This window comes from Argopecten irradians, chromosome 13, assembly GCF_041381155.1.
Source record: "Argopecten irradians isolate NY chromosome 13, Ai_NY, whole genome shotgun sequence".
Lineage (NCBI taxonomy): Eukaryota > Metazoa > Mollusca > Bivalvia > Pectinida > Pectinidae > Argopecten > Argopecten irradians.
This window is the reverse complement of record NC_091146.1, coordinates 16,085,822-16,105,816: the sequence shown is the minus strand read 5'-3', so window position 1 is coordinate 16,105,816 and position 19,995 is coordinate 16,085,822. Positions and strand designations below refer to the sequence as shown.

General features: G+C 37.3%; 1 protein-coding gene and 1 long non-coding RNA gene across 2 annotated transcripts; both read left to right on the top strand.

Moving 5' to 3' along the window:
- Nucleotides 1–8,843: 8,843 nt before the first annotated feature.
- On the top strand, nucleotides 8,844–9,766 carry LOC138305643 (uncharacterized). Its single transcript, XM_069245938.1, has 2 exons — nucleotides 8,844–9,699; nucleotides 9,746–9,766. Exons 1-2 carry the CDS (start codon nucleotides 8,872–8,874, stop codon nucleotides 9,764–9,766), a joined length of 849 nt encoding a protein of 282 aa, XP_069102039.1. The 5' UTR covers nucleotides 8,844–8,871.
- Nucleotides 9,767–9,792: 26 nt separating this feature from the next.
- LOC138306584 (uncharacterized) lies at nucleotides 9,793–13,238 on the top strand. The gene is made up of 3 exons (XR_011205886.1): nucleotides 9,793–10,241; nucleotides 11,979–12,233; nucleotides 12,586–13,238. It is a non-coding gene; the product is annotated as an uncharacterized lncRNA (long non-coding RNA).
- Nucleotides 13,239–19,995: the final 6,757 nt, after the last annotated feature.

Sequence of the window (19,995 nt, the reverse complement as noted above, 5' to 3'; positions counted from 1 at the left end):
TTAACTTCTAGCGAAATTAAATATATATTTAAAGTTCTGATCTGATTAAATAAAATTATCTCTGAAAGGATGAGTGTCAATATGGGCCCTCTGGTGGCCATGACATATTAGCATTATTTTTTGTACAGTTTGTTTGTTTGATTAATTAACGTCCTATTAATTAACAGCTATGGTCATGTAAGGACGGCCTCCCATGTATGCAGTGTGTTGCGTGTGTGTTGTGTGAGGTGCTTGTTTTGGGAGACTGCGGTATATTCATGTTGTGTCTTCTTGTATAGTGGAACTATTGCCCTTTTTATAGTGCTATATCACTGAAGCATGCCGCTGAAGACACCAAGCACCCGGTCACATTATACTGACAACGGGCGAACCAGTCGTCCCACTCCCCGTTCGCTGAGCGCTAAGCAGGAGCAGAAACTACCACTTTTAGAGACTTTGGTGTGTTTCGGCCAGGGGACAGAACCCAGAGCCTTCCGCACAGCGGATAACGCTCAACCCAAGGCCAAAAGTGAGGCGGTGCCAAGGGAAGCATTAGGAAAGGTAAAGTCAGTTAGGAAGAAAAGAAAAGATAAGATCCTAAATTTAGTCGCCTTTTACGATCATGCAATAGGGGCAGCAGGTACAATTGTACAGATACACGGGGGTTAGGACATATTATTAAGGTTTGTTTGTCATATTCATTTTACAATAAAATATAGAACTTTTTTGTTGTCACGGATGAATAATTCTACCTTACATGAAGAACCATCATCCGCTGTTCAATTGAGTACGCTTCTCCCACTCTTGACCGACTTTTATTGAATAATTACGTCACATTCAAATGACGATTTTATTGCATAGAATATAAATAAAAAGGTCGTCCGAGTGTCAATATAGGGATTGGATTTCGCTTTTGTTAACCATGCTTGTATGGAGCAATTCCTCTAAGAATAGTGCTAGTGCTCTTCAATGCCATGTGTACGTTATGTAAATGCATGACAAATATTTCCCGCTATTCTACGAAAATTTGAAAAGTCCTTTATACACTCTCTAACTATATAACTAAATAACAACAAACTCATTGTATGCAGTTAGCTGCTCGGCCTCTAGATATAAAAAAAACGAGAAAGGGTAGCCATACTTATCTTCAAGTGTATATTAATCTACAACCCTAGCTGCTTCGTAACTTCCAATCTGTTCTGAAGCGAATCGGCCACGTAGCCATCTTTTGACACATCGCTTTTCCATCTTCCGTGCCTTTTCCAGCACCTTTCATTTACATTGCCATTAACAACCTCTGTAGCACCGCCAGCTCTAAGAGAATGTAACCCTTATTCTAGTCCTTTACTTACCTCGTTCAACCTCTTGACAACACATTCCATGGTCCTTGTACAGCTCAACGGATTTTGCTTATATATCTGCTTGTATCCTGCCTTACTACGAAACAGTGGTTTGAACTAATAATCTTTTGAACTCACCGTTGCTCCACAGAGACCCATAAACCCTTTTAACATCAAATAAGGATATGCCACACACAGTCTTACCTTTCGCAATCACCACCTCGTTTCCTAATCTATATTGATCTGTCTTACTCTTTCTAATTTTTAACTTCAAACACGATTCATGAAATACCACATCCTTGCATCGCAACTCGCTCAACTCATTGTACCTTTAAAATCCCGCAAAACATTGCCACCAAGTCTCGCACCACTGAAATGTCCCTAAAATCCTTATGACTATCACACAAACATATCAACATGTCCGCTACCAAGCATCCGTTGTAATGCAAAAGCATATGATACTCCTTACAGCCTCCAGCTCTCGCCAAGTGGAGCTTTCCTCGCTCTCTAAATCTGTCCATTCACCCAGAACCTCACTTTTATTTACATGCAGTATGTACCCCCGTAACCTGTAGCCGAAGCATCGCTATATACTGCAAAATCATGCTTGTAAGACCTGTCTATCTGAGAACCGTTCAAACTTTCAACATTGTAAAACCAAAATCGTAGTTCGTTTGAAGCTTCCTTTAATATCATTACGTTAGAATCCCAACTTGCCTTCATCATCACACTGGCATACATATGCCTCGTGAACATTTTGACGACAGGACCCATAGCTACCTTCATAGCGATAATCTGACCTACTAGTACAGCCAACTGCCTCACTGTTACCCAGCATCGATCTCGCGATTCGTCATCCAATAGAGTACGTAACGCCGATTTCAACTCTCTATCTTACTGTCCGGTACAAAAACCATTCCCTCCGAGAATAACCAACGCAACCCCAACATATAGCTTCCTGAATTGGCACCTTGCTAAATTTTTGCTCTGCAATCATAAAACCAAATCTTATCAAATCGCCCTGTAGCGACCTACTCAGGTCGCTATTCTCAGCTGCCGTAGCTTTACCCCCAATGCCGTCGTCAAGGCACACGATAACCCTGTGCCCCTTTGGGCGCCAGTATTTTACCAATACACGGGTGACCTTTGTAAAATTATACCCTGCTGTGGAAAGCCCAAATGGCAATACGTCAACAACGAAATATCTCACCCGGCTTTTCACAACCCAAGAAAACCATAGAAATGTTCAATGATCTGGAAAAATCTCGATATGGTGATAGATCGAACGTAAATACCCAATCCCCCTTCCTTATCAAATCTAATAATGAATCTTCGAACCTGAACTTGTATTTAAACAAACAATGTTTCTTTCTCCTGCTGAGCAAAACCCGCATTGTCAAATGTCGATTTATTATTTCTTAAAATAATGCTATCCGGCACTGAATACATTGGTAACCCAATCCCGTTTCACATTTAAAACATTCGAACATGCATCTATACTCTCGAGCTCCCATTCGCGTAAAGCACTATGGAACATTCCTGACCTTTCACCGGTCGACCCTACTAGGGTAGTAAAATTACCCACTGAAGCGGAACTGGAAGCAGCGCCACGTGTTTCGCCCAACATGTATTCTTAAAACCCAGCTAGTAAAGTTTCCTTTGTTGTATATGACCATTATATTACATAACGGACACCTAGGAGTCCATTATGTAGCTCACTGTCCATTATTATAGGGCCACTGTCCATTATTCCCCACAATAATGGACAGTCTATTTTGAACAAAGGAAAAAAACGCTGCTGTAAGGAAACCAAACATGTTTATTTGACTATCCAAAATTTTACATTTATGTTCACTCCTCCATCAAAATTATTGCTTCCCCTACCTAGCTGTTACTGTTCTGAAAATAAAAAAAAAACATAATTAGAGACTTGCATTATTATTTGTTACATATTTTTAAAACTTGTAATTGACGAGGAATAGGAATTCTAGATTCTTGACTGAGGTGGGGTAATATGCAGTCTTTTAGCTCAGATATCTCACAACCCTTATAACATATAATCTGATGATTATGGTTAAACATACTATACTTAAGAGCGAAACCTGTCTAATGTGACACCTGCTTTCCCTATATCATATCTGTAACTGTTCCGTATTCAACAATAGCAACAATAATATACAACAGTATCTGACTTTCCTACACCCTGAATAATCTGACCAAACAAGTTGATGTAACGTTAGACAATGCACATTTCCTTGTGCGAATAAATAGGTCACTTCAAACAGGCATCACAGCTGCGTACATCCCTAGCTACATGTAAATGATGGCCGGGTAAGGAAAATATCACTATCCGACATGTTCAAACACTGCTGTACCTCCAAAGGTGTAAAACTAAATGATTGTGCATGCATCTCAACATTGTTAGTCCATTATTTGTCACAGGTGAGTGAACACCTGTGCAATTCCTGAAATTCCCATTTCTCAAACAGGGTAAGCAAGGTAGTGAGTAGTGGTATGATGGGTTTTAAGTAGGATAAATTCCTCAAACTGCCCATTATTAGTGAGAATGGATTGTACCTCGCCCTGCGGGCTCGGTACTATCCATTCTCTCTAATAATGGACAGGTTTTCGGAAATTATCCATTACATACGTCTCTCACTGACAAACGTGCTTCCACAAACAATCTGATTAAAATACAAATTACATTTTAATTTCAACAAATTTTATTGACATGATGTTGCAGTCAAAAGGATGGAATAATAGACAAAGCTATATAAATTCTTTCCTTGGATAAATAATAGGTTAAAATATGTGAATAATTATATACCAACAAAGCAATAAAGGTAACTATTAGGTTATATATGCATATTACATTAATAATACATTCCCACGCACACCATTACAAACACATACATTACAAGCTTAATACAGATATAGCAATTTTCATATGAAATAACACATTTTAATTTAATAAGAATGATAAACAGTTCGGTAGTTTGACCAAATGTTCTTGTGCATCATTGATGCACAAGCCAAAACCGTTCTATAATGCCTGAACTTGTGTATAGTTTTATATATTTACTAATTATATGATAATTGGATATTCATTAATAAGTAATTATTACAGTAAAGTGAAAAGAATCACAAACTAATTATTTAAAAATTGGTTTATTAACACACAAACACAGAATTATTTTTCAAGTGGGTTCAATCGGAATCAAGATTTATACTTGTACTTTACTTGGAATTGGATCCTATGGTCAATACACAGACTTAAATTTTATAAATATTAAATCGTTTAGACTTTCCAATGCAATGATGAATCTTGTTTAGCATTTGTTTATTCATATTGATATCATAATTGTTGCATCCATATAAAAATGTATCAACACTAATGTGATTATGTGTATTATTTTATTTGTTATTGTTTTGGAATAATTCATTGCTAATATTAATGTAAAGGGGACATTCCAAAAAATGATGAGATACTCTCTCAGATGAATCAGATTAACGATCATGGTGTAAATCAGACTTTAAATCACTACAATTATTTCTAAGTTGAGTAAGGTATAGTATTTGCCCTTCAGATTTACAAATATCTACATATATCATACCAGTAACTTTATTTCTATCTAATAGATGTTTGAAACTTGAAGAAGGAGAGTTAAAAAGATTTTCATCTGAGATATACAGATGACCTGTTCAAATGGCCAATCAAATTGGCACTGCCAGAATCTTGACTGGGGAAGAAAAAGTTTGAAAAAGCTATCCGAATTATTTTCCTATACGTAGTCATCTCGCCATAAAAAGCACAACAAAGCTAAATGTATATGTATACTGGGGCAAAATGACGTTATCAATTGACGTAGCAAGGTGTACAATATGTACTTGATCTGAAGTAGACGTGGTTAAAGGTCATCCGAACATGACCCCATATGAGATGTTGTCAGATCCTCTATTGAACAGAGTGCTTATAAGAATCTGTATTTTAATCAGATTTGTTCCACACAGAAACAAAAAGTGTTACAGTACTTATCTTATTTGTGCCTATCTGCATACAATCTACCCCCACACGCGAAGCACAGTCCTGGTCGCCTGCTCGCACCCGCCGTCGTCGTATCCGCTGCACCCGCTTGGCTCTGTGTTGTATCTCGATGGGGTACCATAGAGGAATTAACACTTCTGTCGAATGGCTCTCTGGTTTTTCATCTTCCGTTGTGCCCCCGCCTCTACCCTCGTAATCCGTTTCTCGTCCTCGAAATCCTCCGCTAAGGCATTAATTTGTCTCGTATTCCTCGACGACTTTCCAACCAGTTTCTGATGAGTCGGCCATATCTATCAATTTCTACCTATGCTTAACATTGTCCATATTTTCCTGATATACTCATACTAGCTCTCTCCGTATACGCAATATGTAAAAGGTTACTTATAAAGCTGAATGCACCTCCTGCAGCTTCGTGTTAATTTTCGCGTTTACTTTAAACTCCTCCTCGTTTCCTATCTTCTTTAAATGATAGGGAGAAATCTCCGAAAACCTGAAGAATTGAGTATAAAATCCAGCGACGTTGAATAGTTGTCCAAATACAAATTTATTAAATCACTTTTCTATGAGCCGAAAGGCGATTTCCAGAGTGTCCGAAAATCGACCTGTAGAGACCGAGCTCTAGATCCTAACTGATTACAAAATATGAGACGTGGAATTAAGTGTACAATTGATACATTGGATGACACCTGGTACAAAAAGTAAAAGTCTTTAAAAAAAAACACTCTAAAGAGAGTTTTTTGAGACTTGTCCTAAAAAATGTCAATTTCAAACTTACTTGCATAAAATATATTGTACTTTTCTATTTAAAATATATCATATATGCATAAGGTATTAAAAAGGAGATATTGCACTTATTCCACCACGTGATTCCGTAAGTAAATGATGTATGAAAAATGTACGGCTTAAGTGAGTGGGGCAAGCAAGAGTGGTTAGGTCCATCGTTACCGACAAGTCGCCTATCCCACATCAAAGCCAATATACAGTGTATTAATAGATACACGTCCGTTAATAAAAATGCTAAAATGTCGTTATGTTCGGAATCGTGTAGTAAAAACAGGCACAGTATGTACATGTCAGTTTCACTTTTACAGGTATCAATTAGAATAATGTGGAAGCATTGGTAGATATCACTACTTTTATTTAAACAATAAACTGTTACCAGATTGGACATACAGTTGATATGAAGCCCATCCAGAAGGAAGATAAATAGAATGGCGCCCGTTAGGGCGCCATGAATATTTATCTTTCGGACGGATGTTACCAGATTGGACATACAGTTGATATGAAGCCCATCCGGAAGGAAGATAAATAGAATGAAGCCCGTTATGGCGCCATGAATATTTATCTTTCGGACGGACGTTACCAGATTGGACATACAGTTGATATGAAGCCCATCCGGAAGGAAGATAAATAGAATGAAGCCCGTTAGGGCGCCATGAATATTTATCTTTCGGACGGATGGGCTTCATATCAACTGTATGTCCAATCTGGTAACAGTTTATTACTTATATTTCCATTACGATCATTCAAATTGAAAACTATACACGTACATTCCTTTGAATTTCCCGCTTGCGCTAGTGGTGACGTCACCAAGTTCAATAAACGGAACAGCCATAGCATCAGCTTCTGAATATAGTTCAACACAAAACGGTTTGAAACAATGGAACAAATGAAAATTATGCGATGATATTTTTAATGCATGCTATTTTGTCAACACGACAATACTATTAGATTTCATAGACCGCGCAATTTTAAGACCACATTTTAAATTATTTGACCGTTTTGTATAAGCGTAAGCATACATTGCATACATTGTCAGTGACGCGACGGAAACGTTTAATATCCATACGCTTGACCAGATTGGAGTTCATAGCCTGATATTTCCCATCTGGTTTAACATAGATTAAACGGGAAATTGAAAGTAGAATGGAAATATATGTACATGAACATTCACTGCGTTTATTTCCCATCTGGTTTAACATAGATTAAACGGGAAATTGAAAGTAGAATGGAAATATATGTACATGAACATTCACTGCGTTTTTTCAAAATCTCAGAGCAGGTTTTAGCTGTTAGTTTACTAAGTCTGTTATCATCTAGAACCACAGTAAGTTTACCCAAAGAAGACATATTATCAGAAAAAATGATGATCTCCCTAGCTTTATGAAACAGTTCACTTCTGATATAATTGTATACCACACATAGGATAAACACATGAGTTTCTGATTCTACATTTTCAACACAATTAAAACAAGTTCGTTCATCACTTTCTGGTAAACGTTCATATCGGCCAGTTTCAAGACTAATTGGTGCCACTCCACACCTGAATTTATCTAATGAACTTCTATACGTTTTTGGGATGTGTATATGTAAATAGATTTCAGTTTCAAAATCATATTAAAATATAATATGTGCGTAGTTTATTTCCAGCTCGAATAAGATCAGCTCTCAAACTCTATGCTCGATATGTAGGGTTTTTATTCTTTTTCAAAAAAATAATACCAGTTCATGTGTCTATTTGAGCTTGGTTTTTGGACCATGGGAAAATTTTACTGTTAGGTCTAGTGTGCGTCATGTTACAGAGACGACTATAATGTCTAGACATTTCTGACCATTGGCGGAGGAAAACTGGTGTCCATCCCGTCTCACCTGCTCCCGCGGCATTGGGTATATACCGGCCTACCCCGAGGAAATACCGGCATGCTCGGTTCTGCACTGCTGTTATACAGGAATATTGCCTTATGCCCCATATCGCGGCGCCATAGTTAATTACAGGAACTACGGTACTGCCATATAGTTTAGTAAAAGTGTTGAACGGAAATCCACAAAATAATTTGGATTAAGCTTTTAGATGACCGAGGGCTTTACTTGCAGACTTGGCTACTAATTGAGCGGTGATATGCATGGTAATATAGATGTTCAGTAATAGTTAAACCCAGATATCTGTAACTAGGGCAAATTTTAATAATCGTATCCCATAAGTATAATCTCTGTTCGTTATGGGAAAGGGTGATGACCGGAAGTGAATGACTGCCGATTTATCTGGGTTGATGTATAATCTATTCATTTGACTCCATGTATTAAGTCCATCGAGCTGAACCTGTAGGTCTTTTTCATTTCCCGCAATTAGCGTATAAAAGAGCACACACATCTACCTTATTGACGTCGCTCCCATTCTATTTCGCTATGCCTTCGGCTTGCGAGGGTATCAATCAGCATATCCTTCTGTATAAATCGTATACACAACACTACGCACTCCGTTTAAAGGTCAAAATATCTCATCAATATTCATGAACATCCCGGAACTATACCCACAATGCATCCGTGAAGAATCATATTTCCTTCCGAGTTTTATCACTACACACGTGTTTCGGTAAGCACTTTGCTTTTATTATTATTTTTGATATTACGTTGAGCACGCCGTGCCGACATTTATTATTTATAAACTGTCATGACTGAGATGACGACGTCCTCTCATTGGGCCGAAACTCCGACGAGGAGAGAGATATGGCCGACACCTTGCGGGACGTTGTCCCGGCTAGTTCTGATAACTCAGGGTCTGACGAGGTCAGTGAACCAGAGACTTATCGCCGTTCTCGACGGCATGTAGCGTCTATCCCTCGTGGTAGGGGTCGTGGGCGCCAACAAAAAGCCACACAGTCGGCTCCCCCTCCAGGTCGTAAAACGGCGGTCACTGTGTCTAAGGTCAGCGCAGCTAAATCTAAAAAGTCAGAGGGGCATGATTTAAGTATCCCACAGTTGAAGCAACAACTTGGTATCGGGAAAATAGAACAAACCCTTAATTCCATAAATAAGTTTATGGTTAAAATGGCCACAGATAAGACAGCAGTCTGTTCGGACTCGAGTAATTTTGTTCCGTCTAATATGGCGGCGACAGAAAACCGAGAAGCACAGCCTGTTATTCCCCTTGACCCCGGCGATTTGTTCGCAGAGAACGACCAACATTTAGGTCATATGTACCATGGCCCTGATACTGATTTTGGGGACCAATCTTGTGTAGATGAAGCACAGAGTGTTTATGAGCCTAATGATATCTTTCAGGGTTTATGTAATGAGGAAGATAATGAGGTCGGGGATTGGAATGTACCTCAGAATGAAGATGATGAACATTTAGGCCCAAATGTATCTGAGTCTTTGGCACGTTCTGTTAATAAGGCCTGTAGTTGTAAGGTTGATTCCACTAAGATGGAAGCTATTATCAAAAAGTACCCTATACCTAGTAACTGTACTTTACTCACTGCCCCCAAGGTTAGCAGTGAAATTTGGGCCCAGCTACCTAGTAAATCTCAAACTGCAGATGTGGCCTTGCAGGAAGTACAGAGAATTCTAGCTACAGGAGTTGTCCCTCTGTTTCGCTTAGCTGAAGAGCTTATATCATTGAAATTGAATACAGAGTCAACTTCAGAGAAACAATCAAAGTGTAAGACTTACATAGCAGATTCTGTTGCTCTTCTTGGAAATGCCCTCTTTACTTTATCTATTAAACGTAGATATGCTCTGCGCCCTCACATTAATAAAAACTACAAGAGCATTTGTTCACAGGACATGCCTGTCACAAATTTCCTGTTTGGTGATGAACTCCAAAAAGTGATTAAGGAAATAAATGAAATTTCTAGATTGCCAATTTGCAGTGGCTCTACCCAGTCGCAGAGACGGTATGGTGGACGAGGTTATCAAGGCCAGTTTAATTTAAACTACCACAGGCGGCCCCAGGGGCAGGGGCGAGGCGGCCGTTACAACATCCAGTACAACCAATACAACCAATACAGAGGGAGACACAGGTACAACCCATACCCCAGAAACAGGGGCGGGGCACAGCAGTCCCAACAACCCAAGGACAAGACACAATAATACGTGTAAGTACTTTGGATACACATGTTGATGAGTGGGAAGCTCTCACCTCAGATCAATGGATATTAGAGACAGTTTCAGGATATAAAATTGAACTGATATATGAACCTTTTCAGTCTCGTTTTCCGAATGAGATTCCATTCTCACATTCGGAAAAATTGTTGGTTGACCAAGAAATACAAACTTTACTTTGTAAAGGTGCAATTATTCCTGTCCTTCCTTGTGAAGGGCAATATTTGTCCAATGTCTTTATAGTTCCAAAGAAAAATGGTAAAATTCGACCGGTTTTCAATCTTCGATGTCTAAATGAATATGTGGAGTATAAGCATTTTAAACAAGAAAATTTGACTGTAGTTCTTGATCTTATCCAGAAAGATGATTATCCAACATCCATTGATATGACTGATGCTTATCTCAGTGTTCCTATACACTGTGATTACCGCAGGTATCTCAGGTTTATGTGGGGAGACCAGCTCTATGAGTGGGTAGTGCTGCCATTTGGATTGTCTTCAGCCCCACGTGTGTTCACCAAGTTATTGAAACCTGTTTATGCCAAGTTCAGAAGTGAAGGTATCCGTTGCACTTATTATATAGATGACTCTTTGCAAATGGATCAGATTTTTGCTACCTCATTAAATAATACCAAAATAATGGTCGAACAACTGACAAAATTGGGGTACAGAGTTAATCACGAGAGGTCTGTTTTGCAACCAACTAAATCTTTGGTGTTTTTTGGACTTATTTTAGACTCTGAGAGATTCAAAGTATTCCTAACAGATGACAAAGTAGATAAACTTTTGACACTTGCTAGACATTGTTTAGAGAGTCCACATCTTTCTATCAGAGAATTAGCAAGGCTAATCGGTGTGATAGTTCATGCATGTAATGCGGTGTTACCAGGTCCGTTGCATTACAGACCATTAGAGAGGGATAAGGTTGCTGCATTGAATTCCAATGATGATAATTATGATTCTTTCTTGACCTCATCTGAGCACAGCATAAGGGAGATAACTTGGTGGATTGACAATGTCCAGGCCTGCAATGGGAAACCAATCCGTAAGCCTTGCCCAGTCTTATGGTTAGGGACAGATGCCTCCCTTTCAATTTGGGGGGGCCTACTATGAGGATAAATCTACAGGTGGCAGATGGTCAGAGTGGGAATCTAACAAACACATTAATGTTTTAGAACTGCGAGCAATATATTTGGCCCTCCAGTCCCTTTTCTCTCACCTATCTGCAGTTGTTATTGGTATCAAAACATACAACACAGCTGCAATGGCCTATGTGAATGATATGGGGGGCATAGGTTCTAGTGAGATGAATAATTTAGCAGGGTTAGTGTAAAATTGGGCCTTGGAGCGCTCAATTTTCTTGATGCCCAATACATTCCAGGAGTATCGAACTCCATTGCTGATGATCTGTCAAGGAATTTCCATGACTCTACAGAATGGACATTGAAACAGGAAATTTTTTATAGATTATGCTCTCAGTTATTTACCCCTGATATTGATTTGTTCGCATCACGCTTGAATTTTAAAATGAAACCCTATGCAGCATGGTCAAATGATCCAGAATGTCAAATAGTTGATGCCTTCACAGTTTCATGGGGTGATTTTAAACCATACATATTCCCGCCATTTTGTTTGTTGGGGAGGATTGTCAACAAGATAATGTTGGACAGAGTAGATAGGCCATTCTTGGTTTCCCCTGGTAACCAAATGTTTAATTTCTTATCCAATCAGGTTGCCGCGACACCAGGACCTTGTGGTACAGTCTCACAGCGGACAGCCCCATCCCCTACGACGGAGATGCAGTATAATCGCTTGTGTAGTATCCGGTCAGCCCTCCAGGTCCGAGGAGTTTCAGAAAGTGCTGCTAGAATCATCACAGCATCACGGAGAGAAGGTACTAGGAAACAGTACGAACATGCTTGGACAAGATGGGTCCTTTGGTGCATTGAATGGGATGAGAATCCCCTTCATCCGGCTGAAAGTCAGGTACTAAATTACTTGAGTTTTCTTCTTACAAATGGTTCATCTTATTCAGTACTTAATACTCATGAATCCATGCTGACACAGACTCTCTCGTTTTTTGGAGTATCATGGTGTGACAAGCCGCTGCTTATTCCTCGCTTTATGAAAGGGGTTTTTAACGCTAATCCTCCAAGACCTAGGTATGCCTCTACGTGGGATGTGACCAAAGTCCTTAAATTTTTACGAGAGTTACATCCCTTGAGGGAGCTTTCATTGAAAGATTTGACATTAAAACTTGTTGCGTTAATGGCGTTAACATCAGCCTCACGAGTTCAGGCTTTGCATCTTCTTAATACTTGTTCCTTGTTGTTCACAGATGATGAGGTCACTTTCCATTTAAATGGACCGGAGAAGACGGTTAGGAGAAAACCGATAGTGTTTCCCAATTTCCCGACAGATGATCGATTATGTGTTGTGAAGACTTTGCAGGTTTACCTGGAAAGGACTGTGGAGCGGAAAAGCCCTTTTCTTCTTGTGTCCTTTAGAACATTAAATCATGTGTCTACTAGCACATTGGCAAGATGGTTAAAAGAAGTATGGAAAAGGGCTGGTATTAGGGAAGAATTTAAGGCTCATTCGTACCGAGGAGCATCTTCCTCTGCAGCTTTTATGACAGGTGTACAGTTAGGTGATATTCTAAAAACGGCTAATTGGTCTTCAGCTAAGACATATTTTCGTTTTTATTACCGTGATATTGATAGAGAGTCAAACTTTTCTCGTTCAGTGTTGGGAACTTTATAGATTAACGTACAGCGAGTACTCTTGATATATGATTTATTGCTTTCCAGCTTATGTTGAAATATAAATACTTACAAGTTGAGAGACTTTTTGCATTAGTCTTATGATAGTTTAATGGAATTTCCATTTCTTTTGATATCTGTTAAGTATATTAAATCTTAATAGAATGAACTGAAGTTCTTCTTTAATTATTACATTGTATAAGGAGTAATTTCCTTGTTAATTGTTATATGTACACATGTTGATATTATTATTATACAATTGTGGTTATTGAAGTAACTTTGTATAATGAATTGTTGAACTTTATTTTATATTGTTATTATGCTTTGATGACTTCTACAAACTTGCTGATTGATACCCTCGCAAGCCGAAGGCATAGCGAAATAGAATGGCCCCCTCATCCAAGTATCCCATAGGATATGATGTATGAGAGGCATTCTATGAGATATAGCCTGAGGCTAAGAGGGTATATATATCAACCCACCCGGATTGAAGTTATCCTCTTCCCACCCGTTTAGTTTGCCATCAAAACGTTGCGTTGAAGTATGATTCTTCACGGATGCATTGTGGGTATAGTTCCGGGATGTTCATGAATATTGTTGAGATATTTTGACCTTTAAACGGAGTGCGTAGTGTTGTGTATACGATGTATACAGAAGGATATGCTGATTGATACTCTTAGCCTCAGGCTATATCTCATAGAATGCCTCTCATCCATCATATCCTAGGGGATACTTGGATGAGGGGGCCATTTTCTAGACCAACATTTAAAGTTTTTGATTGGCGAAAGACTACATACTTGCTTTAGACTTTGAAACAATCAGTGCATAGACCGTTGATACGAACGCGACACTTAAAATTGCTGTATAGTGATTGGATGGCGCCAATAAGCCTGACTTCAATACCTATGTCTCTTAATTTTTTGAAAAGACGTGCTGTCGTGTGCCTTCCTGAAGTCGATAAACGAGGCGAAGGTGCTCTTTTTCTTTAGTTTTCTATTTTCAATTAGACTCGTTAAAGACGATATTTGGTCGATTTTTGACCTCCGTTTACGAAACTCGTTTTGTTCATCATGTAAGCGGTCTCAAGCCACTTCTCCATTAAATAATTTAGAACAGTATAGCTTGTATATAGGTGACGCAAGCGTAATTCCCCTGTACCTAGAGGCTCGCGGGGGTCCGAAGTTGATGACTTGGGTACGGGAGTGATAATACCTAATTTCCACAATTGCGGGATAGAACCCGACATGAAGCACATATTAAACATAAAGCATAATAATTTCACAACATGCTGATATTTTAGATATTTCATCTCTTGAGGTGGAAACATTGATGTCAAAATTTCCACCTCACCTGATGAAGTATATCTGGCATTCATCAAGAAACAAGGAAGATCCTCTATATACTTTGTTTCATAGAAATATCATTAGACGTGGATTAATTGGGGTTGCGATTTAAGTTCGTTCAAATCAAACTTTAGAGATGTACTTATTATGTTTAAATATGAAAGAAAGAAAAAAAAAGGTAAATTTCTACTTGTAGCTCAAGAGATAAAGATCGATTTGATAACTTTTCAGTTATTTCTCTTTTAAGGATAAATGCAGATTACCTAGATTTTTAAACAAACTCATGGAACCTATAGAATCATTTAAGCATTGAAGTCATTATTTTTTTTATTTCAACCGGGTATGAAAGAAATTTGTTTGCAAACTGTGTGAAACCGCGTAGCGGATTCTCACAAAAGTTTGCAAACAACGTTTATTTCATAACACGATGAAATTAAAAAATAGTGACTTCAATGCTTATAATTAATTTTCCAGGCTACTTTATAAAATGAAATACATTTACACGTACGATTCCATTGATTTTTCCCAAGGGATTATTTTTCCAAATCGATACGCAACGTCAATGTTTCTATTGTGACGTCACGATAACGTCGGGTTTCCGCACTATTCTCGGATTTTTTTTCATCGTGGAATGAAAAAAATGAATAGGCCAATAAGAAAGCCAGAAACAAAGAGAAAATTAATTATTTGGAAATGAAATCAACAGTAGTATGCGGAGATTTTAATATGGTTCTAGATCCAACAATAGATAATCATACCACAACAAGACACCCAGAGGTCCTGTGCTGCTCATTTGTTTGTTATACTAAGTAATGCTCTGAATGCATGATCATTTGTTCATATTTTTTTTTCAAGAATTTTACAGATATTTTACCGATTGAGCCCCATTCATCCTGCTCCAGGGAGTCAGAGCCAAGATTTACACAAACTATGTTCCCCTTCCTCACAGGATGTGTCTATTTTTAAATGTGGACGGATTAGAACAGTTTTGTGGAGCTGAATATGTTTTTCTCTGAAGAAAGAACTGGTTAGTACATTTTATTATCAAGGTGTACAAAAACGTACGTGTCACGTACGTCTCCTGCACGTGCATGTGTATGAAAGACCTATCATGGCACCTAACCCTAGTGAGGCAACAGGTCCGGTAGCTATATAGCTAGATTTGACTATATAACTAAATCTGACAACACGTATAGTGGACAAATGTAAACAAACAGGTGAGGTCCGGTCACATTTTTCTTGTGCAGTATGAAAGCATGGATGACGAAACATGTAAGTCAGTGCTACGGAAAAGTTTTGCCTACTTGTTCATTTTCAGGCGACTTTTTAAAATTCCATCGTTGCAATTATTTAGTATTCATCATCACTATTCCTCGATAACAAAACTATAGCGAGTTAATCCAATACGGCGTCGTTGTGTCGTCTGCAAATTAGCATCGACTTGATGAAGATTCGGACCACAGGTACTTGGAGCATGTAGATCATGTGAAAAAGTTCTTAGTCAGCTAATAAACAACAAGATATGTGGCATATTTTACATGGAAAACTTGGATTTTACATCGTTTTCATGAGACCATGAGGGTGAATGGATGCGAGTACCAAAAACTGAAACGATGGAATTTTAAAAACTAACCGGATGCCAAAAATATCAATTCGAACGATTCGTCATTCAATTTTCGATTTGTACGCTGATTTTGTGACCAGGTATGTCACTTTTGTTTACATTTGTCCTCTACACGTGTATAGTCAGATTTTGGCTATATAGTCAAATCTAGCTATATAGCCAGATTTAGCGGTACTACCGGACCTGGCCAACATACTAATGTGACGATTTGTCAGACCTTAGCGAAGGTTCAACAAACTAGGAAAACGAATATCCGAGGAAATCTTTTGCTAGCTTGTAATGTAATATTTCTATTATAAAACATTGTGTACATGTTATGTCCACGAAAAGCATAATTTTGTAGTGAGAACTTCAAGCATATGTATTTGTTTTGCAAACAGAAGAAAATATACTCATGAATACTTTCTTGTCAGGATAAACTGTATAGATGAGGTATTTTTATATGAACTTGTGTCTTAAAAATCTTATAATTATACATTGAATCACGTAAGATAACAATGTTATATTAACCTAATCAAGGTTTATACATATAACGTGTTTCAGGTTTTCTTTTGTTTATTTTTTTTACCTTATCATAAATACTACGGAGAATTAAGTTGGGTAGTGTACGGTATGCAATGAGTTTCTTTTGTTTTCCTATTGAAACTATTAGTGTTTTGCCTGGTAGATGCTATAGAGGATAAAATCTCTATAAAGGATAGAATGGGAAGCGGGGGACGGGAAAATGTTAAAGAAAACTAATCACATCATGTGCATTGTCTTTAATTCTATTATTTTTGTATACTTGAACCACATATAGTGTTGTTCTTATAACATTCATTGAATTATACTCTCCTCTCCACATGTGGTATTTCAATTCAAAGTATTCTTTTTTACATTACAGCATAAGATTTGCAAATTGGTAACATAAATTGTAGAGAGACCCTTAAATAACGTCGAGATTTCTTTGTTAAATGTCGGAAACTTTTCTTGTAGATACAATTTCTGTTAAAAATTTAAAATTCATAGAAAGCTGAATGGAGGCTATGCAGCATGGTTTAGTTCCTTTACATCAAATAGTATGGGATTGCAATTTTGTTTAGAAATACCTTTGAATTCTCAATATCATCTAAGATAAAAGACAATAATATAAATTGTTTGATTTTAAATATCAATCTCCCCCTATGTAATAAAATTTTAACCTTAGTTGCTGTATATGGACCAAACGGTACAGATGTAAACTTTCACCATCTTGAGTCGTGAGAAAATACCTCTTATTATTCGCCCCTGTGAGGAAGGCTCTGAGTTCTGTCCCCTTGCCGAGACACACCAAAGTCTATAAAAGTGGTAGTTTCTGCTCCTGCTTAGCGCTCAGCAAACATGGAGTGGGACGACTGGTTCACCCGTTGTCAATAAATGTGACCGGGTGGGGTGTGTTGCTTGATGTCTTCGGCAGAATGCTTCAGTGATATAGCACTATAAAAAGGGCAACAGTTCCACTATACAAGAAGACAAAACCTGAACATACCGCAGCCTCCCAAAACACACACCGCATATATGGGAGGCCGTCCTTACGTGACCATAGCTGTTAATAGGACGTTAATTAATCAAACAAACAAACTGTACAAAAAATAATGCTAATATGTCATGGCCACCAAAGGGCCCATATTGACACTCATCCTTTCAGAGATAATTTTATTTAATCAGATCAGAACTTTAAATATATATTTAATTTCGCTAGCACAAACTATAATAATGGAGGGGGCACTGGAATACACCACAAGATTACGCTAAAGATACTAGAGATTATTTTAACAGAAAGAATGCTATAAATCGTGACAAACTGTCGGATATTATAGACTCTTTCGATCTTATAGATACCTGGCGTTAACAAAACAAAGATTTTTTTTATATACAATGTACTTGGCATGGCCCAAAAATTGAACAAGCAGGGTTGGATTACTTTCTGGTATCTTTGGACTAAACGTCTTTAATAAAAGATAGTGATATTGTGATCAGTCATAGGTCAGATCATAGTCCAATCCCAATACATGTAGCTATTGAAGTCATGAAACAAAAAAGGGAAAGGGAACACGGAAATTCAATAAAAGTTTGCTGTGAGATCAGATATATGTAAGTTTAGTAAAACAATGTATATATGAGTTAAAGCAATATGCAGAAAACATTCATACGAATATCTGTGCTGTGTATTGCTGATTGTGTGGTTTCGGACCGTTGATAATGAGTTCATTTTGCAGAACTCAAAACAAAGAGTTCGATTGGCTTTTACTCGTTACTTGTATCGTTAATTTGAATTTGGTTTTATTATCATAAATAAACAAAATAGTGGCATATTAGTTACTGTAACTAACTTACTTTTAGAGAGAATAGAATAAATGGCATTATTTTAAGAGCAAAAGCAACATGTAAAGTAGAAGGTGAGAAAAGTACCAAATATTTATGTAATTTAGAGAAAAGACACCTCCAAGGGAAACACATTCCTGAACTTTTTAAAGAAAATGGTGAAGCGGTTACTGATTTGGCAGATATATTACACGTACAAAAACTCTATTACGAAAACCTCAACACAAAGCAAAAAAAAAAAAAAAAAAAGGTTTGTTTGATTAATTAACGTTATAGTAAAAGCAAATGTCAAAATAATCCACATATTTTCTTTGGTGAAACAAATCCATATCAAAAATTTTCAGCTGCACAAAGTGAACAATTATAAGGCAAACTTGGATACCGTGATTTTCTTTTCTCAATTAAAATATGAAAAATAACAAGTCACCTGGTATCAATTTTCATTGTCACAAAGACGTAGTATGATTACATGTACCCCTAAGGAAGGAGATTTCAAATTATATATGAAGAATTGGAAGCCCATTATACTTTTAAATGTTAATTATAAAATTGCATAATCGGTTATATCCAATCGACTAAAATTTACTTGATAGTCTTATAAGTGATACATGAAAAGGATTTATAAAATAACATATATAATTGAGAATGTAGTAGATAAATTGCTGAATTCATAGAAAACACAGAAAAATAATGTCCCTGGACTACTTTGATTGAATGATTTTGAAAAAAAACTTTTGATTCTTTGGAATTTGATTTTACATTCGACTTTTTGGTATTGGACCATTAATTATCCATGGGATTAAATTCTTGTTTAAAATAATCTCTGTTGTATTATTGATAATAGCCATTATTCAAACTTTTCGATGTACAACGTGGGGTGAGACAATGCGACTCCTTGAGTTCATATCTTTTTAATTTATGTGCAGAACTCCTTAGTAATCCTTAGTTCAGCTTTAAAAATCAACCAGAATTTAAATGGTATTACAATAAACAATTCAGAGTATTTACTACAATTTGCGGATGACACATTACTTCTTTTATCAGATGACCCAGTTTCTCTTGAAACAACGTTAAACAATTTGGAAGACTTTGCGAAAGGATCAGGTCTCAGAATGAATCTAAAAAAAACCTCCAGCAATATGGATTGGGGCAAGAAGGGGTGTTGGGCAAGGTTGGTCATTTAGAAATTTATCTTTTATTGGAATAGTAAACCATTATTAGGAGTTTGGCTTTGCCTTTTTCATTTAAACATTGACGGTCCTTCCTGACCCTCCCTTACACATTTTTTACAATTTCTTGCGGGATGGAAAGCCGGATTAAATATTTAAAGAGGAATATTATTTGCAATGATTACAAAAATGGAGGTTTATACATACCGCATATTTTGACTTTCTGCCATGCTCTTAAGATGTCTTGGATACAGAAAATGTTTGATCCCCTTAACCATTCGACATGGAAGACTTTACTTTCAGATAAATGAAAATGTGTTGGAGGAGATTTTCAAACTTACAAAAGCGAGTTTGATTAAATTACCAAAAAAATCAATACTTTTTGGAAAGAAGTATTTGTAGGTCGCTACAAGAAAATGTAAAGCCCACATTTGCTTATTTTAATAAGAACATTGTCATTTGGTCTATTTTAAATACCGAAAACTGTAGATTATATAATTAGTCAAG

Bases quoted from the DNA above. Each gene is read 5' to 3' on its own strand.
- LOC138305643 (XM_069245938.1), top strand. From the start codon at position 8,872: ATGGCCGACACCTTGCGGGACGTTGTCCCGGCTAGTTCTGATAACTCA. The intron at 9,700-9,745 runs GTACAGAGAATT...TGTTTCGCTTAG, and splicing joins CAGATGTGGCCTTGCAGGAA to CTGAAGAGCTTATATCATTG.